The 25,447-nt window shown below is 46.3% G+C and overlaps 1 protein-coding gene across 1 annotated transcript in view; it reads right to left on the bottom strand.

The window, feature by feature from the left end:
• TET3 (tet methylcytosine dioxygenase 3) overlaps positions 1-25,447 on the bottom strand; it is a 112,027-nt gene that overhangs the window by 47,516 nt on the left and 39,064 nt on the right. Inside the window, exon 3 of the mRNA XM_049784391.1 lies at positions 6,515-8,639. Coding sequence (XP_049640348.1) covers positions 6,515-8,639 — 2,125 coding nt within the window. The remainder of the gene's footprint in view (positions 1-6,514; positions 8,640-25,447) is intronic.

Here is a 25,447-nt window from a genome sequence, read left to right as displayed (position 1 = left end):
AACTGCAAAGAGCTATCCATAGATAATACTAAGTAATGTAAGACAAAGAAAAACACAGCATGAATCCTTGACTTACTTCAGTACTGAGCTGTTGGTTCTTGAACCTTTCTCCTCAATTTCTTTCCATAACTTCATATTCACAGCCTGTTTGAGATATTCTCCCTCATGTGTAATTACCCCCATTCTCAGGCCTTTTCTCTTTGTACATCTTCAGGCTGGTAAGATGGCCAGAACATAAATCCAAATGCTCTCAGTTTGCCCAAGAGTCTCCAGTTTTCAGAGCCATGGACATGATATCTCAGACTAGATGGCCAAATGTGTTTCCATCCCAGTTATTCTGAGTCTTGGTAAACGGTACCACCACTCACCACGTCAACCAATCTTCAAACTCAAGAGTCACCTGTGATTACATCTTCTCTCTTACTCCTTTTTTTAAAAAATGTTGGTTTTCAGCCAAAGTGATAGCACAGTTGGTAGGGTGTTTGCCTTTCATGCGGCAGACCCAGGACCAATAAAGGTTTGATACCCAGCATCCAATATGGTCCCCCCATCTGCCAGGAGCACTTTCTGAGTGCAGAGTCAGGAGTAACCCTGATCACTGCCAAGTGTGGTCCCAAAACTAGTAATAATAATAATAATAATAATAATAATAATAATAATATAATGTTGGTTTTGGTTATTTTGTTTTAGGCCGCATCTGGTGGTTGCTAAGGGGACCATATGTAGTAACAGGGACTGAACCAGAGTCAGCCTCTTGCAAAGCAAGTGCTCTACACCCTGTGCTATTTTCTCTGGCCTGGCACCAATAATTTCTTTTTTCTTTCTTTTTGTTTTGAGGATACACCCAGCAATATTCAGGGTTTACTTCTGATTCTACAATCAGGAATAGCTCCTGGTGGTGCTGGGGGACCATATGGGATGCCAGAGATTGAACCCGAATCAGTTGCATACATGGCAAGTGTCCTACCCCTGTACTATATATCTCTAGTCCCAAGGAACCATTAATTTTTAAAAATTCTTTCATTGCCACCCTCTCTTTGCCTCCCTCCTACTCAATGCCATGTTCTTAGTTTAAGCATTTATTATTTCTTGTCTGAACTATGCCCAAGCTTGCAAACTGGTTTCTCTGCCTTTAGTATCATCCTCTCTTCCTCTGAAACTCTCCTTTATAGACACTCCCCATCTCTCACTGAGCACATTGATTACACCAGAACAACTTGTATTTCCCTATGTTTTCTCACTTCCACATCTTCACGTGATTTTTTTTTTATCAAATTTTCCCATCCTTTTGCTTGGAACCCTTCTCCTTCTATACCCTGTTAAACTTCCACTTATCCTTATAGCTTAGGACAAATGTCACCTTCTCAAGGAAGTTCTTTCTGAGTCTTGGAACAGTCAGATTCCCAGCTTTTAACACTGGTGCCCAAATATCTTACTGTCTAAAAGACATTATGTAGAAGACAAAGCTCCTCTTCATCTCAAACTAATTATAAGCAGAGGGGAAATACATTCTCATAAAAAAGATGGAAAATTGGGGCTGGAGAGAGCTCAAAGGGCTGGAGCATGTGCTTAGCATGCAAGAAGTCTGGGTTCAATTCCCAGTATTGATTCCCCACCCCCACCCCAATCATCTCCAGAAGCTTGAGCACAGAGTTGTGAGAATTCCATGAGCAATTTCAATATGCCTCCCACCAATAAAAAATAAAAGAACAGACTCGTCAGGGGTCCTCAAACTTTTTAAACAGGGGGCCAGTTCACTGTCCCTCAGACCATTGGAGGGTCTGACTATAGTAAAAACAAAACTTATGAACAAATTCTTATGCACACTGCATATATCTTATTTTGCAATGAAGAAACAAAACAGATACAAATACAATATGTGGCCTGCAGGCCATAGTTTGAGGACCACTGCTCTACATAATGTAAACAGAGCTAAGTTTCCATGTCCCTACTCACAAATATAATCTACACTGAAGCTACCAAAGCTTCTGGGGTGGGGGTAGGATTGGGAGGAACATTTTGCAACCAGCCACATGTACAAGGCATTCCTCCCAGAATCTCATCATGCTCTATCTAGGGCTAGGCAAAGGCACTGCTTTCTCTCATACTGACCTCTGATTATGTCTATAAGGCAGGATGACCAACTAGATTACAAAAAACAAAAAACAAAAACCTAAATGCATGAATTAACATTTCCATGAAGATACCCCTGAAAGCTGTCTCTAATCTCCAACTTTTTCTGTGGTTTAAAGTTTCCAGCTGTGTGTGGACCAGGATTGCTCCTGAAAAACATCAGGACAAGCCCTAAAAGTTGACAGGCCTGTTCCCTTATCTATAAAATCATAAGCTGATGATCTCAAAGGAGCTTTTCCCATTACGAAGTCATCTGGACAATCTCTATCTTGAATTGGCTCCCCCAGGAGAGAGTCCCCAATCTCTGAGAACAGATAACATGCAGGAAGGGTGCAGTTAATTCTCATGGCAGCTCAGCACCCTATCTCTGATAACTATGGTGGTTAAGGGAGAGTTAGGGGACCTCCAATGTGGGCCTCAAAACACTGCAGAATAGTCAAGAAAACACTCAAGAATATACCAATATCCCTAATAGTTACAAGACTTTAATCTGTGCTGTTTTTCTGAACCTAATCATTATCTACCACCCTGCTGGAGAGAGGTATTTCCTTCCTATCTTCTAACCAGATGTAGGAGAGCCTTTCATGCTGCTGTGTCCAGGGCCAGAAAACAAATCCATATTGATACTCTCCAAACCTTCAGGAAGCTATAGCCTTAAAACAAAGTGTTTGAGCTTTTGTCTGGCAAAAATCACCAGAACTAGACTATTGGGTTTTTCTTATTATGTGACCTTTTTATGCTTTTATAAAGTTGTTTTTTCAAAGCTAATCATCAACTGTTTATTATGAGCACTCAATGCCAATTTTAACTTGCACTTCTGTGGAAAATTCTTGTATATATTGACCTGCACTCTGCACCTCTGTATCCACCATAGGTTGGGGTTGAGTTTCTGGAATATGAGACGGCACCCATCTGACATTAATCCCAGAGTAGACAGCCTTCATTCCTACTCTGTGTCCTGAGCCCGAGTTCACAGGGACAAATTCTGCCAATTTAACCCATGGAAGCATCTTTTATTTAGATAATACTTCTGAAGGAGAAATATTCATAAACTGTTTGTAAGCAAATCTTTTCTTCATGGGCCCTCCTCATTTCCAACACCTCTGCTTCACTTAGGATTCATTTGTCCATTCAATAATTTCAAACACAATCTCGAATTAGGAAAATAACTGCCAAGGTTCAAGTCTCACTTCTACTATAGCCATTGCCTGATCCTCTCTTCATCATTAAAATGAAATGACTGGGTAAAGGAGATGGCTCTAAGGGTGGAGCACATGCTTTGCACATGGGACCCCCGGGCTCAATCCCAGGTACCATATGGTCCTTCAGTACTGCCAGGAGCAACCTGTGGGCACCACGGAGTAGTTCTTGAGCAGCATCAGCAGGTGGCCCCCAAATAAACAGAAACAAATAAGATATATCTACTGTAAGCACTCTCTCATACACACAGATAGGAGGATTAAATGACCAGGAGACTATGAAGTACTTGGCACTTGGCCTGGAAGAGAGTGCATTATTATCACTGTTACTACTACTTGCAATGGTCTCCAGTCACAATGAACTACATTCACCAGGCTACCTTCCATGCTACTTCTACACCACACATTCATGACAATACAATTCATATCCCATTACAGAAAAGTCAGTCACCATAGTCTGAACAAAGACAACCACCATTCCTAATATCTCTTTATTCCTAAACTAGGGAGATGTTCATGCATTCTCGCCTAAGAATTTCCAATTACTGTATCAGTTGACAACCCAAGGAGGTTTGGTTCCAACACTTTGCTCAGCGTTAGAAGCAACTTATATAAAGCGAAGCAATGGGAGGGGGTTGTCTGAACTGCCCACTTCCTCATTTTCCCCAGTGGCCACATCAGTAGAGGTCAGCACCGTCGCAGTTGTGTTCTTTGATGCTGACCAGCCACTTGTGCTTCCTTCCATTCACCAGTTTCAAGCTAAGGCTTGCCTCTGCTTGGGGGAACACTTTGAGTTGGAGGAATGCAGGCTGCTGGGGGCTGATGTCCATCCCTCACAGCAAGTAATGCTGCCAGCCAGAGACTATGCTCACGCATTCCTCAAACAGGAGTGTCCAGCTTCTCTCTGCCCCACCCCTATCCCGCTCCCACGCTCACTCTATGTCTCAAAGCTCTACAAAGAGAGAGAGAGAGAAAGAGAGAGAGAGAGAGAGGGAGGGAGGGAGGGAGAGAGAGAGGGAGAGAGAGAGGGAGAGAGGGAGGGAGGGAGAGAGGGAGGGAGAGAGAGAGACCTATCCGAGTGAGCAACTGTCTCCAGTAAATCACAGACCCTCTAGAGAGGGACCCTTTCTCTTCATCTTTATCATAATTGGTAGTTAAAACCATATGAGATAATCAATAAATGATGAGCAAATTAATAGCCAACACCTTTCTCTTTTATACTGGATGTTTTTACTTCTTTTTCTTGCCTGACTGCCTTTGAGAGGAGAGGTTACAGCTAACACTCTCAAAGGGCTCATTTGGTGCCAGACAAGGCTGTGACTGCTTTGACACATGTTAATTCAGTCCTCACAACAGTCCTGGCAGAGGAAAGTTCTATTACCATTTTCACATTATAAATGAGGAAAGAAGTGATGGAATGAGAATGCAAATTAAAAATCAAGTTTGAGGGTCCATGAGATGGCTCAAAGAGCTTGTATGCATGCTTTCCATATATTCAAATTTCATTCACAGAACCACATGGTCCCTTGAGCACCAAACCTGGAGTAGCTCCCAGCGCTACTGGGTGTGACCAAAGAACAAAACAAGTCTTGACCAAACAAAACATCCATATAATGCAATTTTTTGTTTGTTTGTTTGGTATTGGTTTTTGGGCCACACCCATTTGACACTCAGGAGTTACTCCTGGCTATGCGCTCAGAAATCGCCCCTGGCTTGGGGGACCATATGGGATGCCAGGGGATCGAACTGTGGTCCGTCCTACGCTAGCGCTTGCAAGGCACACACTTTACCTCTAGCACCACCTTCCCGGCCCCATATAATGCAATTTTATGAGCTAAATATTTGCTAAGGATCAACTAGTACACAAGGTCAGGCTATTTCCTATAGCCTCGAGGGAAAGAGATGCCCTCCAGAGAGCAGACATGAGGCAGACAGGTCAGAGGTAAATCCCAACAGACAAAGGAAAGGTGTCAAGGAGTAGATCTTTGAGCATCTCCCAAGACAGGCATATTTGGGGCACCAGACAGAAACCTCAGGGCCAACTTCTGCCTGTTCTCCTTTGTCACTGACACCTCTGCCCTCTACCCCAGGACTCTGAAAATAGTCCAGAAGCCGCTTCTGTAAAGGTGGAGACACCCCCCCCACACACATACACTCATACCAGGACTGACAGAAATGCATTCTAACAAGCAGAAGAGGCAGTCTTCTTGTAAAACCTGTTTGTGTTCCATCAAGTTACAAGAATTCCATGGTCTCAGTTGCCAGCAGCCATGTGGGCCTTTTTGTCAACATCTGAAACACAGTTATTCTGTACACAACACTCCTTAAATAGCAGGCTGGAGCCTGGAGTCAAGGCAAAGCTGATGGGATTGGGCAGTGGAGAAACCCTGCCACAACTTCTCTGTGAGAGCAGCCGTGACACTGCCTGTGCTTACTGCAGGAAGGGGCCCAGCTCCTCCAAGTTCATATCCATGCAGAGATGTTAACAAATCCAAAGCTCCCAGCACAGTCTGATCGCCCACTGATCTCAGCTTCTGGTCCCCCAGACTCCCCACTGCCCATCTACCTAACCCAGTTCTCTATGAAACCAGCACTGAGGGTCCTCACCCCTCCACGAGCCCACTCTCAAACTTTCTGGGGACTCATAAATATCCCTAGTCTCATCTCTCTTCCCTGCCACATGTATCATTCAGAAGCACCAGGGGACAGGTTATTATTCACCTAAAAAAACCCTCAGTTCATTGGGAACTGTGAGATCAAGTCAAATGCCCAGTCTGGGCGTGCACACCCAGGCCACTTCTGGTGCATCCCAAACAGTCCTCCTTCCTCCAGACCAAGAGCTGTTTGCATAAGGCTGTCTGTCAGTCAGTCCCTCCTAGCCATCAAAGCCCTTCCCTCTCCCCAGCAGGGCTCCTTTCTACACTGCCAGCCCTACAGCTCTCAGCTGTCCCATCACTACCACAAGACCTCCATGCCACTGCCGCCTTGATCCACACAAATAAACAAACGCCTGCCCGCTGCTGTGGCCTTCACCACAGACCACCACCACTATGTCTTTCCCATTAGCTCTGGAGCTCATTCCTGAGTGCACTAGGGCACATTTGTCAACCAGGATCAGCTGACAGAAGCTGCTAAAAAGCCACAGCAGCCTGAGCCCTTCCCTGACCCCCAGGTCGACTTACCAACGCAGTCACAGGTAGGGAATTCGGCCTGTGCCCTCTTGGCGGGTGTGTCCAACAGACTCTTGGTGGGTGTGTCCAGGTACTTCAGTGGCGACTCCAAGAAGCCACTGAGTGTGGGTGTGAGTGGGTTCTCAGCCTTGGTGGGGGTGGCCTCCTGGCCCCCCTCCTCGGAATGGAAGCAAGTAGTGGAGAGCACAGTCACGGCCCCTGAAGACTCGATCTTGATTTGCTTGGGGGATCGGGTAGTGAACGGGCTCTCGGGGGGTGGGAGACATGTTGGCTGGCTCTCGGGGTCCTGAATGGGCACAGACGGGGGGCCAGGAAGCCCAAAGCTATCCCCAAATTCAGCCTCAAACTGCCGGATGAGCTCCTCCAGCTTGTCGTCGGCAGGGGGGAGAGGGTCGGCAGCACCCTGTGGCAGGGCGACCATGGGGCTGGGGGACCTCATTTCCTGAGTAGGGGGCAGCAGGCTGTCCCCAGAGGGACTAGGTGCAAATAGCGCAAGAGAAGGTTCTGGGGGCAGGGGCACAGAAGAGCCCTGTGGGGCAGGGAGGGAGGCAGCTAGAGGTGCCTGTGCTTCATCAGAGATGGGGGGCCTCAACCCCTCCAGGACGATCTGCCGCATGGGCAGAAAGAGGGGCTGTGTCTCCCGACTCCGAGACTTCTTGATCTGAATGGGCTTCCGGACACTAGGCTTGAGCCCCAGTGTGGCTTTCTCAGTGCCCACGGGGCCTCCAGCCGGCACCAAGGGCTTCTTCTTCTTCTCCTTGGGTGGTCTATCTGGAGGCCTCGGGGCAGGGGAGCTGGGTGGTGCCCACCAACCGGCTGCAGATGCTGGGGGCTCTGAGGGCGGTGGGAAGGAGGCATCGTGGGCCTGCTCCAGGAAGAGGCTGCGCTTATGGTGCAGGTGCTGCTGCAGTGCGGTCTGCGCCTTCTGGTGGGTGCTAGGCTCGGGGGTGGGTGTGGGAGCCTCCCTCTGCAGGACAGGGGAGGGTGGGGGGGCAGGGGAGGAAGAGGGAGCCTCAACCTTGACCTTGGGCTTTGAGGGCAGGGCCTCAGGCCGTTTGAATACTGACTGGATATAATCATTGGCACTGCCCAACAGCTGCTCCAGCTCAGCCATGGGGTCAGGGCTTGGCCGGGGCATAGGCCAGGAGCCCCGGGGAGCTGCTGATGGGGTGTCAGTACCCCAGGTCTCAGGAAACTCTGTTCGAGGAGTTGCTGGCGGGAAAGCAGGGCTCTCGGGAGCAAAGGATGGATGCTCTTCGGGAGGGACCACTGGCCAGGAGGGAGCCCGGAGGTAGGACTGGGATGTTCTAAAAGAGGCAGCCGGAGGGGATAGGGACTCGGGAAGAGGGCACGAGGCCTGGGAGGTGGAGTGAGAAGGCTGAGGGAGGGCAGAGGAGAGCTGGGTGAGGGCCTCAATGGCGATGGCGGTCTGAAGACTGATGTTCTTTTCCTTGGCGATACTCAGGGCACTCTGGGACAGGGGCAGGCCCTCTGGGGGAGGGACCTGGGGGACTTCGGGACTGGGTGTCGGGAGGCCAGCCTCGGAAGGAGGGAGTGGCACTGGGAGCCTGGGTCGCTCATGCCTTCCCTCCACCACCACGGACTTGATCTTCCCCTCCAGCCACTCGAGGTAGTCAGGGCACTCCGGGCCATCGCAGTTGCAGTTGGGAGGTTTCATGCCATGTCGCGCCAGGGCCAGGGCTGTCTGCAATGTGTCAAGGTCTTCGCTGCCTGCAGAGCAGCCCTCAGGCCCTGGCCGGGGTCCCCTGCCGTTGTTCCCAGCCTCACGACTCATCTCACGGTTGAAGGTTTCATAGAGCCGGGTGCTAAGGGCTCCATAAGAAGACACAGCTTCAGCCACGGCCGAAAAGGCCACCAGATCATGGGCATCTTCCAGGCGAGCAGAGTGAGCTGGGCCTGGGGCACCGTCCCAGCTGGACTTCTGGTCTACTCGCCAAGGACCCCCAGCCCCCAGAAGGCTGGGTCCAGTGGGTTCTCTAGCACCATTGACTGGCGCCCCGGAGGCGCTTAGTTGCAGTGAGTCCCCATGGAACACTGGCCCTGAGTCCATCTGACCTGGAACAGGTCCATCAACCGGGCTGAGCTCTGAACCTGTCTGGAGAAAGAGGAAAAGGAACAAAGATGAGCCATGGCATTTGAAAAGGATCGTCCTACAGCTTTCTATCACTCAGGCACACCCCTCCACTCTGCATTGGATACAGCTTCCTGGCCCTCAGATCCTCCTCTGGGTCTGATTTCCCAGCAGAAGGAAGACCTTTGAGAGAGCCTCTTGTAGAATTCTGAATGCAGCTCTGACCTTTGTGTGTGTGTGTGTGTGTGTGTGTGTGTGTGTGTGTGTGTGTGTGTGTGTAAGAGAGAGAGAGAGAGAGAGAGAGAGAGAGAGAGAGAGAGAGAGAGAGAGAGAGAGAGAGAGAGAGAGAGAGAGAGAGCTCTCTGATCTTCTTAATGCCCCAGATCAATCTCCCTGGCAAGGTAGCCATCTCAAAGCCAAATGTTTATTAAAGTCATGCAAAAGTAGACGTTACTTGACAATGACCAAAAGGACATGAGTATGCTGTGAAGTTTGTATTTTGCCTGGAAAGGGAAGAAAGTAAAATATATGCCTATCCCTGTGTAGGAGAACTAAGGCATCGAGAAACTGGAAGGATAGCCCTTCCTTTCTCACTTCACTTGCTTCAAACTGGATACTCTCCAGTTTCAGCCATAGTGACAAATAGCATGATTTTTTGCCTTTCTTACAATTACATAATATTCCACTATGTGTGTATACACAGTATATACATACATATGTGTGTGGGGATATACGTATATACATATGTGTGGACACACACATACATATACTAGATGTGGCTTAATTAACATAAATTACAGCACTGGTATTAATGTCTTTTTGTTTTGATTTTGATTTTGGGTCAAACCCAATGGCACTCCAGGGTTATTCCTGGCTCTGTGCTCAGAAATCATTCCTGGCAGGCTCAAAAGAAAATATGGGATGTCAGGGATCGAACCTGGGTTAGTCTCAGGTTAGCCATGTGCAAGGTAAATCTCCTACCTGCTGTGCTATCGCTCTAGCCCGTTACTGTCTTTAATCCTTTGCCAAGCTGACCATGCCAGTGAGAAGAAAGAAGAGCTAGATCTCCCCCCGCAAGCCTAAGAACTACCAACACAGCTGAGGGGAAGGTCGAGGGGTGCACAAGTGTCAAGTGGTCAGGAGAGTCCAGCCCAACAAGTTAAAAGCCAATACAGCAATGCAAAACTGGAATTGAGAAAGTTCATCCTACCAGAAAGGAATTATCTTCCTTAAAAGTAAAACAAAAATGGGGCCGAAGAAATAGCACAGTGGTAAGGCATTTGCCTTGCATAGAGAAGGACGGTGGTTCAAATCCTGGCATCCCATATGGTCCCCCAAACCTGCCAGGGGGATTTCTGAGCGTAGAGCCAGGAGTAACCCCTGAGTGCTGCTGGGTGTGGACCCCCCACACACACACAAAAAAAGTAAAATGAAAAATATAGAAAAAGGTCCAGAGGTGATAGCAATAGAACCACACATGCCTTGCAAGTATGAGGCCTCAGGTTTGATTCCTGCTACCACAAAAATAAATTAATTGCAAGCACAGAAGGACTGGCCTAAAAGATAGTACAATGGAAAGGGTGCTTGCCATGCATACATTTGATCCAAGTTTGATCCCCAGCGCTAAATATGGTTCTCCTCATGCTCCTCCAAGAATGGTTTTAAAACACCAAGTCAGGAGTAATACCTCAGCACTACCAAGTCTGGCCCCCAAACAACAACAACAACAACACACACACACAAAGTATGGAAAAAAAAATATATATATATATATATTTGGTTTTTGGGCCACACCCGGCGATGCTCAGGGGTTACTCCTGGCTGTCTGCTCAGAAATAGCTCCTGGCAGGCACGGGGGACCATATGGGACACCAGGATTCGAACCAACCACCTTTGGTCCTGGATAGGCTGCTTGCAAGGCAAACGCCGCTGTGCTATCTCTCCGGGCCCGGAAAATATTTTTTACAATATTTTGAATACACTGTGAAAGTCATCAATGAATACCACAACTAGCATGAGTTAATGAGGCACAAATGGACACATGCACAGGCAGGAATACAAAATAACACATATCTCAAAATGTTGCCTCAAAAATTATGATTGTAACTCTACAGTGGAGGGGTCTAGTGGACATTCCACTCACTTAGCTATAAACAAAGTTGTCCTCATCATCAATATCAATCCGGACAAATCATCATGTGTCTCTTGATATACAGTAATACACCATGAACAACATGATGTCACTCACTCAAGCTTCAGCCAAAACCACAAAGCCTGGATCTCATCTCATGAGGAAATATCAGATAAACCCAAACAAAAGGGCTAGAAAGTTCATGGATTGTTCTCTACAAAAGTCTCAAAATCAGTGGTCATGGTGACACTTGCATGTGGCTGACCCATGTTTGATCCCCAGCACCACCTAAAGTCTCCCAGCACCATCAGGAATGAACCCTGAGCACAGAATCAAGAGTTAGCCCTGAGCACTCCTGCTTGTGATCTAAAACCAACAAAAACTTTCAAAGGCGAGAAAGATCTTCCACAGATTATTAGAAACTAAAGGCAGGACAGCAAAACACCCATCACAGGTCAGATCTCAGAAAGGAGAAAAAGACTGATAAAGTATATCACTAGTGAAATGTGAATATCAACAATGAAAAGATGATGTGTCACATATCAATTTTCTCAACTTGGGTCATAACATGTGCTATGTATGTCCCTGTCATAGTAAATTCTTCTCTACACTAACTGCACTCTCCATTCTTTTGGCAAGGTTCCTACCATGAACTGAACTTCCTAATCCTCATCTCTATTAGGATACAGTATTTTCAACTTAACCTGTGTATAAAAAAAAAACACAGAATAAAAAAAGATAAATAAGGCAAAATGTAAATAATGTGGGATGGATATGTTCCAGGTACTATTTCTGCAACAGTGACTAACTGAGGTTCTGCCTCATCCCTTCCACTGCCCAATCCCGCCACGAAGGACCTTCACTTTTCTAAGTTGCGCACATGCCATTCGCCTTCCCTGGAATGACCTTCCCAGACCCTTCAAGAGGCTGCTCTGGCTTGTCCTTCAGGCAGCAGCTTGGCGGTACCTCCTCCCCGACCTAGTTGGCAGAACTGCCCATGGCTCCTTCCCCTGGTTCCCACGGCACCTTGTACATGTCTCTATTTGCACTCATCACATGCCATTACTAGTATTTGTTTAAGCAGCTGCTTCCCCCACCAGATGGTGGTTCCTTCAATACAAGGTCCAAATTTTAATGAGTTGGGTGCCTCCTGCCCACAGCTGCCAGGAGAACACAAGACAACCCAGCTAGAGCCCACCCCCATGCTGGCCCTTCCCTGGCCCCCTGACAGAACTGGGAACACTGTTTCTCCTTTCTCCTTGGGGGACCACCAGTACTGCATTTCTGACTCCTGAGAAACTTTCTAGCATGCATGAAACAGTTACAAACGCAGGGCGGTGATCAAATGTTATGCGCAAGAGACTAAAGGTGAGAGATAAGCTAGAAGGAGCAAGAACAAGTAGCATAAACTTATAAAACAGTGCCAGGATCAGGGCATCAGGGGTGAAGGGACGGGGGTGGGGGGGGGGATACTTGGTGTCAGAGTTTCATAAAGACAGATAGATGCCACCTAAACTAAGGTGCCCCCGAAACCGTCAAGAGCAAACAAAAAGAATTTTAAAAGTTATTTTTGGTGTGTGCCTAAGAACAAAGAGCTGACTCAGCCAGTTTCAGGTGGTTGATTTCCTGGGAAGGAAAATGTCTTAGACATTAGGTATGAGGACCAGGAAGCCAGACTGCAGGAGAACTTCTAGAAACTCTATTCCACCTTCAGGACCTGTAGAGCCCATTCTAGGATACTATTCACAGTCAGGGCAGGTAGCCCAGGAGCAAATCACCATCAAAAGGTTCCTCCAGGGGCTGGAGCGATAGTGCAGCAGTAGGGCATTTGCCTTGATGCAGCTGACTCAGGACAAACCTGGATTCAATCCCCGGCATCCCAATTGGTCCCCCAAGCCAGGAGCGATTTCTGAGTTATAGCCAGGTGTAATCCCTGAGAATCACTGGGTGTGGCTCAAAAACAAAAACAAACAAAAAAGGTTACTCCAGGTAAGAAAAGGCGCCAGGCACCACAGTCCACTTAAGATTTCAAAAGAGGAAAATAAAGAAATTGAGGAAGTCAAATCTAGCAAGTCACCATTAAACAGGCCCTAATTAGGGGTCTCAAACTCAATTTACCTGCCAGCTGCAGGAGGCAAAGTAGGGTGATCCTTGAGTGCAAAGTCAGTAGTAAGCCTTGAACATTGGGGGGTGTGACCCAAACAACTAAAACAAAACAAAACAAAAAATAGATTCCTCTAGGGCAGGGCCACAGAATGTTGTACAGAGGGCTGTTTGCAGCCAGCAGGGCCGAGAGTTTGAGACCCCCCCCCACTGCTCTGTAAAATGTGCTCACTGGGCAAGACCCAGAGAGGCACTTGCCTGCCAGGTCAGATTCCAGGGCTTCTGGTCAAACTACACACAACTGTTCTGTTTTGCCTATGGCCAGTAATTTGTTTAACAGCATTAAAAAACTTAAATTCATATATGTTCTGATATTCATGAAGGGCCACAGAGATGGCTGATTTGCTGGTGACTGAGCAGAAGTGTGACCTCAGCTCCCACCAAGACTCACTCCAACTTCACCTCTCTCAAGCACTGCCACCTTCACATGAGTCACCTCTTAGCTCTGCCTTCCTGAAAAAGGGCCAGGTTGAAGGTTATTTATGAACTGCCTAAGTCTATCACTTCCTTTGTGTAACCTACTGGGCCCCTAAAGACCCTTTGGATTTGCAACTCAGGTGTAGATATTCAAGTTCCTCAGGGTCTGCCAGGATCTATATCTGAGGAAAAGCTCTAGAGGACCAGACTGCTAAAGGCTGAATGACCATGCTCCAAGGTACAACCACTGTCCTAGCTGGTTGGAAAGGTCTAGAGTGGTCTGCCCCTGGGCTGCATGCTCAGAATTGTTCTGCAGAGCACAATGATACACTAATCAATAGCAACAGGAAAGGCCTCCATGACTTTCTACACAGGCATGCTGAAAATGAGAGGGATAAAGCTCCATTATGACAAGGCCAAGCACCTAAAGTCAACATGCTAGAGAGAAAGAAATCTAAGGCTAAGTAGGGTGCTGCTATATATGAGACCCAAATCTCATCTGTACAAATTAAAAATGGGAAAAGCACAGAACAGTGCCAGCAATGCTCATAAAGATGTCTTTGGGATCAGAAGAGTTAAAAGACCAACGGCTGGCATGCTCAGAAACTGTGACTTGGCAGCTTCAAGTAGTCATTTATAACCCAAGCTCCCCCGCCCCACCAAACTTATTTACTATGATTCAAAGTGAGAAACATGTTTTACATTCTGATCCTGTATGTGTTATACATGTGTGTTATGTGTCTGTATATGGATAATACACATTGGGTAGACAAAAAACAGTTCCTTTCCCCCATAGTCCATAGTCCATGTACAAATGTCCCCCTGAGCAGAACAAGGCCAGAAGCAGAAGCAGCAATCAAAGTGCTGTGCCAAGGCAGTGCCCACCTGAGTAACAGCCCCCCTTCATGGCTGTCCCCTCTCTAAAGGCACAGAGAAAGGCAATACAGGGAGAGAAAAATTTCTTCTGATGTAAAAAAAACAAAAAACAAAATTCAGGTCTTTGTCCATAGGAAGGTCAGCTGCCAGGAGAAAGAGTAAGACTCAGGACCAGAGTAATAGTACATAGAGTAGGGTGCTTGGCTTACATGCAGCTAACCCAGGTTCAATTCTAGGTAGCCCAGATGGTGCTCTGAGCACTGTCAAATGTGATTCCTGAGTATAGAGCCAGGAGTAAGAACTGAGTAACAACTGGTATGGCCCAACAACAACAACAACAAAAAAAAAAATATGAACTAGACTCTCTTCAGAGGCCCTAAGGAATGGAATTAGAACACAGGTAAAGCTTAGAAGAACTTAATTAACTTACTGCATGAACGCCAATACTTATGAGATACTTCTTAAAAATATATAGAGGGTCAGGGGGAGGGCTCAAAGGACTGAATGCATGCTTTGCCAAGTGGGAAGCCCTGGCATCACCCAAAAACCCAAAACAAAACAAGCAAAAAAAAACCTGGTCCCCCTAACATCCTGGAGGTGTTAAAAAAGGTGACAGAGGCCAGAGTTATAATACAATGAGTAGGGCACTTGTCTTGCACATGGTTGACCCAGTTTGATCTCTGTTACTCCAAGTAGTCCCCTAAGGCCATCAGGAGCAATCCCTGAGTACAGAGCCAGGAGTAAGTCCTGAGCACCACCCGGTGTGGCCCAAAAACAAAACAAACAACAACAACAAAAATGATCGAGCATTTATGTAGCAGGGAGGCAGCCAACTGCTTTCAGGATGCGCCTTCATGTCTGCTGCCCCTCTGACATCTCAGCAGACTCAGCTTGGCTGCCAGCTCTGGAACCTGCTGCAGCTCACTGACTCAGCCTGTCTACACTGGAACAGAAACCCCGAGCTCGCCTCCCCCTTCCCAGCTGTTTTGGCCAGTGTTCTTGCCGGCTCCCAATGTTCCCAACACAAACATCATCCATTATTCCAACACATCCAATCACCAGATTGGAACAATCTTAAAACAAAATGCTCCCTGTTCTGGCTCCGCCTTTGCCTGCCCAATCTGGGTATCTGTGCTTCTGTACACTGTTCAACTGGGCAACCTGACAACCTAAGGGTCTAAAAAGGTAGTCTAAAGTGGCCCCTTAGAGCCACTTTATGTACACCCAAGCCCTCTCAAGCTTCAAGACTGATTCCCAGCAAGCAGAGCCATACTCTTCCTTATATTCCATCCTTTCTACCTTCAAAATTAAAAGTTTGTGGTGCTAGAGCAATAACACAGCAGGTAGAGCGTTTGCCTTATATGTATGCGACTGGCATCCTATTTGGTTGCCCGAGCCTGCCAGAAGTTATTTCTGAGAGCCAGGAGTAACTCCTGAGTGCTGCTGGGGTTGGCCCAAAAATAACAACAAAAATTTAAATAATGGCATCTGGGCCAAAGAGATAGCTTAGCAGGTAGGGCACTTGCCTTGCATGCAGCCAACCTGAGTTTGATCCCCAGCATCCCTTATGGTCCCCCAAGCACTGCTGAGAGTGATTCCTGAGCACGGAGCCAGGAGTAACTCCCGAGCATCGTCACATGTGGCCCAAAACCAAGTAAACAAAAAACATGTATAATTGGCATGTGTGGCAGATAGTACCTACAGAGCCATCACACAGCAGGAGGGTACAAAGTACAGGCCACCAAGTGCAAAATCAAACTCCTAGGTACCCTTTACGCCACTATCCAGATCAGGGTTAATAAAGGCCTAGATGGAAATGATTACAGAGTGACGGGGTGAGAGGTATGGTGATGGAGGTGAGAGACGAAGTGTAGACGGTGAGATAAGGAACATGTACCTTTTTCTGGCAAAGTTGCCCTTTACTAACTATGTCCATTCGCCAGCATAGTCTCTACTGTTTGCTTTGCTTGTTTGAGGGTGACACCTGGCACAGTATTTGGTGGGTTCTTCCGATGGTGTTTGGGTTCCTTTCTAAGATACACCAGAGCGTGAAGGTGTCAGCCTAGGCTGGAGCAATATGGAGTTCTACAACCCCCAAAATGTCTCATTATGTCAGCAACACAGTGAGAACTAGAGACATGATATCACATTAGCCAAGCCTCTGCTGCCTGAGTCTCAACACATTAGGAAGAAACCAGGGCCAGAAAGGCAGGACACTGGGAGGGCACTGGCATTGTACATGGCTGACCTCAGCCTAATTCCCAGCACCACATATGGTTCCTCAAGCCCACCAGGATTGATTCCTGAGCATATCTGTCAGTGTGGCCAAAAACCAAACAGGGAGGGGGGGAGAGGAAGAGAGAGAAAGGGGAAGGAGGAGAGAGAGCATAGCCCCCTCTCCTGAAGGGATAGTGGAAGCAGGAGACCATAATCTTGAAAGTCCCTGAGACCACACTTTCCTGGGGAGGAAATTCAATGAGACCAATAATAGTCAACAGCAGTTAAAGCCCCTAATTGGAAGGAACTTGTCCCTGTAAGTGCATGTTTCTACCTGCCCTCATCTTTGATGGCCTGGAGGCAGCACTGGGCTGGGGGGCCTTCTCTAGAGTGGAAACATCACAAAGTAATCCTCAGGGGACTCTGAGATGAGGCAGTGGTGGCAGCTCCCCACCCAGTTAGCCAAAAACTCCTACCTGGTGCTCCCCACAGCCCACAGTCCTGGCTCAGCTTCCCAGCACCCATACCCCCAAAGCAGGAATGATCCACTCCTCTTCTCTAGCTCCACACAAAGCCAACTCCTCCCTCCCATCCCCTCATGGCCGGCCCCCACCCCCTTGTAACACAAGCTGGATTTATACTCTTTCTGTCTAGAGTTGATCAATTATTCATCTCTGAAGAAGATTCTCCCCTCCTGGGATTCACTGGTGAAATAAGCCCAGGAGCGGAGAAGAAACTCCACTCAGGGAGCTCAGGGATCCTTTCAGAGGCTGCCAGGCTTTCTTTGCTCAGGAGATGCTTGTGCCTCTACTCTCTCTGCAGACAAGTCTGAGGTTAGGGTCAGTGCTGGCAGGTGTTTTTGTGTGAGGTTTGTGGGGGGAGGGAGGAAGTGGTGGGGGGACAGAGTTGGTTACTGGGTACCTATCAATAAAACATTGGGGGAACCTCTCAAAAGGTATTTAGGCCCCTTCTGGCATTTCTTGGTCAAATGCATTGATAAGTCGGTGCCTGGTAATACTCAAGGAATCACAGAGTACCAGCAATGAAACCAGGGTCAGCTGCATGCAAGACATGCTTAACTCCTTTAGTATCTCTCCAGCCCTTCAATATGATATTTTAAGCCTTTTTCCTACAACAACATGGCCAGATACAGCAGATCTCAGCGGTTAGAGCACCAGTTGAGACAAAGCTGAAATGAGGTAAAATGAGGCCAGATTTCCTGAGGTCATCATATCTGGCAGAAGCACAGGACTGCGGCTGTTCCTGCCTCTAAGCCAGCAGATATTCACGTGGTTTTAGAAAAAGGAAAAGAGGAGAAAGCGCGGGAGTAGCTCTGTAGCTCTGACAGAATGTACAGGGTCAACACACCCACTTTTAACTCCTCCAAGTTCACCAGCTCCCTACAAGGTACAGTCCCTACAGCCACAATAAGGGCACCTCAAAGTGGTTATGTAACTCTGCCAGGTTACACAGAAATTCTGAGGTGTAGCAATTTCTTTGTGCAGGGGTTCACACCCACGAACTAATGCATGTGAAGCATTGCGCTCTATCAGAGCTACAGTCCCTCTATGTGATTTTTAACTACTACTCCTCACCACACATCATAAAGTATAAACAATAGAATAAGAATGTTATTTGTGCCCTAGACTCTCCTTGAAGTCTTAATAAAGCATTATAAATAACCTAGATTTAAAAATTAAAAAAATAGTCTAAAATGAAACATTTTTAAAATTAAAGATAAATAAAAAAATCATCAAAAAGTCCCCAACAACAGGGAAATGGTATTGAAATGCTATGGTAATTCTTTATGACAAGAGAATGAGGAATAAATGCATAAAGAAAAATTAGAATAAGAGAAATACAAAGCTTACTTGGCATTGAGGTTCTATTTTAGACCTGGACCATTAAATTATATTCATTAACATCTAAAAGCAAAAATGTTTAGCTCAAATGTCTGGTTCCCCACCACTTACTAACAATGTGACCTTGAGCAAGTTCATTATTCTATGCTTTGTTCCTTCATCTGTAAATTTGAAGTTAACAGTTAACCTCACTGTCCTTTTCCTCATCTGAAAACTTTGGGTTAATAAAAATACCTAATCTCACACAGTCATCATGAGAATTAAAAATAAATATATGTTGGGGACTGGAGCAAGCATACAGAAGGCTCTCGCCTTGCTCAGAGCCAAACGAGTTTGTTCCTCAGCATCCCCCTCTGATCCCCTGAGCCTGCCAGGACTGATTTTTGAGCACAGAAACAGAGTAAGCCCTGAGCACCTCCAGGTGACCCAAAAGCAAACAAACAAAAAATAAATTTAAAAGAAGAAAAAAAAAAAAAAAAAGGAAAAAAATCTAGTAGAATCACAATCTTAAAAAACTGAAACTCGGGGCCAGAGAGATAGCATGGAGGTAAGGCGTCTGCCTTTCATGCAGGAGGTCATCGGTTCGAATCCCGGCGCCCCATATGGTCCCCTGTGCCTGCCAGGAGCAATTTCTGAGCCTGGAGCCAGGAATAACTCCTGAGCACTGCCGGGTGTGACCCAAAAACCAAGAAAAAAATTTATAAAAAACTGAAACTCAAATGTAACGTGCTCAGAAACAGATGCTTTCTGAGGGTTTGTATGGCAAGGGACATGGTTTACTAAATAAAATGGAAAAAAACAGCATTGGAATCACTGCCCATTTAAGCATTCCACTGCATTCACATCCTGTGAGAACACAAGGATCATGAAGGGGAACCTCGGGCTTTGGGAGTAATACTGTGGGGGCGGGGCCAGGCCACCCTGGAAGGTGCATATTTTCTTCAAGCTCCAGAATCCCCTCTACGTATATTCCTCAAAGGGGAAAAAGTCTGCGAATATCTACCACACACCTAAAATGCCACCCATTCCACAAGCCTCCAGAGAGTGGAGAGGAGAGGCACCTGAAGGTTTTGTGTGTGTGTCTGTGTGTGTGTGTGTCTATACAAACAAAATGAGAACCGCCCCTTTAATAAAAGTGTGTGTGTGTGTGTGTCTATACAAACAAAATGAGAACCGGCCCTTTAATAAAAGTACTCTTTCACTACCAACCCAGCAGCAGCGAGACACCCCACCCCAACACCCCAGCCCCTGGACCCTCCCAGTAAGCCAGGAGGAAAGGAGGAAGGGGATCCCCACACTACACAGTTGGCCAACTCCAAATCCAGGATGGGCCGCCAGAGGGGCCGCCGGACAGAAGCCCCTGTCTCAAACAGCCGGTGGTGGCCCGGCCAGAGGCCAGCCCCGGGGAAGAAACCAAGCTGACCACATCTGAGGCCTGGCAAAACGAGCTGCAGCTGCAGCAGAAGCCGCCAGCACATGAGAACCAGGTCAGGATGCGGAGGCGGCTCCCCAGACAGAGAGCCTAGACTCCACAAAACACACACACACACACACACACACACACACACACACACACACACACGCATGCATGTACACGCACAACGCACATTGGCTGGGGCCATCACCCAAGCCTTGTAGAACACGTCCCAGAGTCTTTAAAGCCCCTTCCCACAGCCCCACCCACTACTCCAGCTAGTTCTCCTCACCCACCACCACCACCCTCCCCACAAGCCTACAAAGCTAAGGAAATGAGAGAGTAAACATTACCCACACCATAGAGTGCTGACAGAGAGCCAACCCCTGACTAATGGACCCAGAAAACTTTCCCTAAAGGTACTACCAACCCTACAAAAACCTGGCAGCTCAGTTTGTGAAAAAGGCAAGACCAGGGCTAGGAAGAGAGCAGAAAGGGCTGCAGCATCCCAGGGGGTCACCTTGCAATCCCCAAGAGCATCACACTGTGGTCAAAAAGAAAACCAAACCAAACCACTGGAGAGGCCGAGCAAGAGAATCGTGGTCATGACAAAAGCAGTGAACAATTTAGTTTGCTGGTGTTGGTGCTCAACTTGATCAACGGTTTGACGTGAACCTTTCAGTTCTTGTCCAAATCCAACAGCCACATGAGGGAACACACATGAGGCGCAGCGGTTCCCTAGCAGGCTCCCAGCCTCATAACTGGCCAGTGGTAGTAGTGACTCCCCCCTTTCCTACGTCACTCACTCCTTTTTCCTGATCCAGAGGAAAAATGTATCTTCCATCTGAAGAAATGAAATCTGAAATATCACTACCCCCAAAATCAGGAAGAAAACTAAACATTGGCAGGGGGTCCTTCTTCCATCCATCATGAGCCTCACTTCAGAGTGGGCAAGGACATGGGAAGGGGGCTGCAGCAGAGTCCACAATGAAGAACTGGCAGGAAACTCCAAGAGCAAATGAGAGCCTAGTTATCCTGACCCCTGGAAACACAACACTTCCCAATGTAAAGGCTCCAGATCCACAATCTACTGGTCTGTTCGACCAGATAACGGAAAAAAATTGTAGTAACAGGACATGTCCATAGTCATCTGGAAGTGCCACCTGCAGACTGGAGAAAAGGGAACAGGAAACCCAGCCTCTCTTTATCCATTATCTATCTACTCCCAAGAGGGTCGGAGGTGATAAGGAAGCCAGGGGTGTCCCTCATCTCTCTGGCCACTCCAAGGCAGACCCCCACACCCCAGCACCACCTCTTCCTGTATTCCTTCAACCTCCCATCTGTCTCCTGATAACCGAGGTTCCTGCACTAAGAACCCAAAGGTTTCCTTCTCCAACCCAGCTCTCCAACTACTGGAAACTTCTCTACCAGGAAACAACTGAGGCTGACATCCCAGCCTTAACACTTGCTCCTGCCCCATCCCCCAGTCCTGCTTCTGTATCCATGACAACAATCACTCTTCTGCCACCACTGCCTTTATTTTGGGAGCCACTCCCAGCAGTACTTAGGACTTACTTCTAACTGTGCTCAGTGAGAATCACTCCTGATAATACTTGGTGGGCCATGTACAATGCTAGAATTAAACTGGGGTCAGCAAAATGCAAGGCAAGTAGCTAAATCCCCTGATCCCCTATACTATCTCTCTAGTCCTAAACAAACAAAAAAACTACACACCTTTTGCATGTAATAGTAAAAGCTGGGAATTCAGAATGAGAAAAACTTAAATTACAATATATAAGATATTATATAATCATCACAATCCATAAGTTATGACCCCAAAGGGAAGTGCCAATTAAAGTATAAATGGGAAGTATAAATGGCAGAATTTGATCAGAAGGTTAAGGTTCTAGTTGTAAAACTAACAGGGAAATGAATAAAGAGAAAAGGTGCAGTACAGACTGTACACATCCAACCCACAATAGGTTCCTGACAGCATAGGAGTGATTCCTGAACACAAAACTAGGAGTAAGCTCTGAGCAACAATGGGTAAAACTCAACCCTGCCTCCCAAAATGAATTCTGCATTAATTTTTTTAAATTCGATTTGTGGAAAATAAAGTGAAAACAGCTGTAGAATTAAGAAATGTCATGAACAGATGCCATTCCATATCATAACAATGACACCATTCATAAATGCACATATACTCAAGTGCATATTCACTTCTTAGCCCTCTAACAGGCATGTATGTATTCATTCCACACTGACTATCATGAACAGCACTGCTGGGCACTGGGAACAGAGCAGTGAACAAGCCCTCCTGCCCCAAAGACAAATCTTGTGTGTCTAGACTGTTTTACATCAAATTTAAAGGTAAGTTTCTTTAGGGCAGACACTCTAAAATATGCATGGCAGCATCAATCTATGTTACATACTCTGTTGGTCTAAGAAAACAAAAAAAGCTACGAAAACCGATAAAACAACAAATTCATCTCTATGTGATGTTGGACATACTGTAAGCTCATCGGGGTCAGGGTGAACCGTGATGGATGACCCAAAGGACCATGGAAGGGTCCAAAGAACAGTATAACGAAAGCAGAGAACAGCTGTAAGAGCTGCTGAGAGAGATGGATTAAAAGGGAGTTCTGGGGCCGGAGAGATAGCATGGAGGTAAGGCGTTTGCCTTTCATGCAGGAGGTCATCGGTTCGAACCCCGGCGCCCCATATGGTCCCCTGTGCCTGCCAGGAGCGATTTCTGAGCCTGGAGCTAGGAATAACCCCTGAGCACTGCCAGGTGTGACCCAAAAACCAAAAAAAAAAAAAAAAAAAAGGGAGTTCTGGGACCAGAGAGATAGCATGGAGGTAAGAGAATTGCCTTGCATGCAGATAGTCGGTGATTCGAATCCTGGCATCCCATATGGTCCCCTGAGCCTGCCAGGAGTAACCCCTGAGTGCTGCCGGGTGTGACCCAAAAACCAAAACCAAAACCAAAACAAAACAAAACAAAAAAAAAGGCAGTTCTGTGCACAATGATATATAAAGAGGCCAAGAGACTCTCATTTCCCAGAGATGACCACGGGTGACGTTTACACTTTTCACCCATGCATCATGCACCTAAAAAATTTAAAACCGGAGTGCCAGAGTGATAGTGCAATAGGTAGGGCATTTGCCTTGCATGTGGCCTACCCAGGTTCAATCCTTGGTACCCCATCTGGTCCCCCAAGCCCACCAGGAATGATCCCTGACTGCAGAGCAGGAATAAGAACTGAAAACTGCCAGTGTGGCTCCAAAACATAAACATAAACAAAATTTTAACTGGGTGGCAATATTTCAATGCAATATTTTCTCCCTTAATATGTCATAAGAATTTACCCATTTATGAACTCATGAAGAATTTCATTTTGGACCAGAGCAATAGCACAGCAAGTAGAGAATTTGCCTTGCATTTTGTTGACCTAGATTCAATCCCTGGCATCCCATACGATCTTCTGAGCCTGCCAGAAGTCAGTTCTAAGCATAGAGTGAGAAGTAACCCCTGAGCACCACTAGGTGTGGCCCCCAAAAATAAAAATATAAAATAAAAAGAATTTTGTTTTCATAGCTATACTTCTTTCTCTGACACCCTGGAGCCTGCATATAGACCCAGCAGGTCTCTCTTTGTCCTCTCTTGGATATTCCCATGGTCAGACTGTCTGCTGAGTTCCCTTCTTTTCATCTCACCTCTTTGGGTTTGTCATTTCTGAGGACAAAAAAAAAAAAAAAAGAAAACTTGGTACTTGATTAGGCTCTGGTTGGCTAAATGCAAAGAACTACCAATTCCAAAGGCTACAATAGGGAACCCTGATATAATAGTGGGAAAACTACAGGAAAAGCAATTTCAAGTACCCTGAGTTTGGGGGCAGGCACTCCCAAGACTGGAGCAAGATTAGAGGCAGCAGCAGCATCTGCTGTTTCAGTGCCCAGGAGACAAAGGTGAAAGCCCTCCAAGGTCTAGCTTTGAAAAAAAAAAAAAAAAAAGGGTCAAAGACACAGTCAGCAAGAGTCTGTGTGTGAAAGCTCAAGGCCAGCACTCTTCTCCTGAGTTCTTTGCAGCACTGTCTGTGCTCTATCAGCCTGTGCCAGGTTAAGTTCAGAAACAGTATAAACTCAAGAAAGTGGTGTCCCAATTTGACACAAATAAGTGATCATTTTTCTAGTAACTCATTTTTATTGGATTTTACAAAATTATCAAGCTTTGGTAATAAAAATAATTTAAACATAACTCGCCAGAAAATCAGAGGAGCATTGATTTATATTTAAGTGTTAAGACCGGTCAATTCATACAGATAACCAGCAAAAAAGCATGGTCATTTGGTATTAGCATTAGAAAGTGGCAAGACCACCCAACAGGAAAAAATAAAAAGGTCTTTTCAAATGAATGTTTTTTTTTTTCTTTTCTACAAATGTTAAAAGAACTAGGCAACCAATAAGCAAAAGAATAAATTTGGGCTCTCACACTTTACATAAAGACTCACTCAAGATTAATCAAAAAATCTAAATGTAAAATACAAGAGAATAAAGCTCTCAAAATCACTGTCATGGATTAGAGGATGGCTGCTTACATGTGATAACACATAGCAAATGACCAAGAAAAAAAAAAAAAGATAAATTATACTTCAGCAAAATTAAAAGCTTTTGAGCTCTGAAAGGCATCATGCAGGAAGGGAAGGGAGTCCCAAACTGGAAAAATGGTTTGTCCTATCTAATAAGGGTCTTGTATCCTTGTTGGTTTCACCCATAACAAAAATAATCTCTGGTTTCTTTGTATCTGTTTGTTTACAACTTGGTTTCACCTAAAACAGAGATTTTTCCTATTTACCATCTTGTTTTACATGTCTCAAGCAAACCTGGACGGGAATGGCTCAGGATTGGCTTTTTATCCTTATTCCCCGCCCCCCAGGGTGGTCTCTGTACTCAATAAAAACTGCAGTTCTAGAAGGCAGCTGCTTTGCTTGATGAGGCAGAAAGTTACTAGTCACACTTGTTTCACTTTCAGCCTGGTGTAGATTATTTCCTGCATGGCCCTTACTTCAGACTCACTTTCCCCTGGGTGGAAACATGGCTTGGGGGCCTCATATATCCTGAATATGTGAAAACTCTTACAACTTAATTATAATGATAAATGGATCTATAGAATATGGTATATACATTCTAGTATATTACACAAACATAAAATGAAGTGCTAGTACTTGGTTCCATCTAGATGGACTCTGGGGATACCAAATTCTATAAAGAAGTCAAATGCGAGAAACCATATATTGCATGATTCTATGAATAAGAAAAGTATAGGAAGAGAAACATTAGTAATTGTAAAACACTGAGAAGGGGTAGGGGCAAGAGTACAGTGGGTAGGACACTTGCCTTGCATGTGGCTGACCCAGCTTCCATCTACTTTCTAATGATTTTTTTAAATGTTTGTACCAAATGTTTATACTAAATGACCACAAATAACCACTGCTGGTCCCAAGACAGGCAGGAGTGAACCTTCAGCACAGAGCCAAGAGTAAGCCCTGACTGAGCACTGCTCCTGTGGTTCCCCCGCCCCCCCCCAAAAAAAAAAAAACAGAATAGCGGGGTGTGTGTATGTGTGTGTGTGTGTGTGTGTGTGTGAGAGAGAGAGAGAGAGAGAGAGAGAGAGAGAAAGAGAGAGAGAGAGAGAGAGAGGGGGGGGGGGGGGGGGGGGGGGGGGGGGGGGGGGGGGGGGGGGGGAGGGGGG

Source organism: Suncus etruscus, chromosome 12 (genome assembly GCF_024139225.1).
Source record: "Suncus etruscus isolate mSunEtr1 chromosome 12, mSunEtr1.pri.cur, whole genome shotgun sequence".
NCBI lineage: Eukaryota > Metazoa > Chordata > Mammalia > Eulipotyphla > Soricidae > Suncus > Suncus etruscus.
This window is presented reverse-complemented; position numbering and strand designations above follow the sequence as displayed.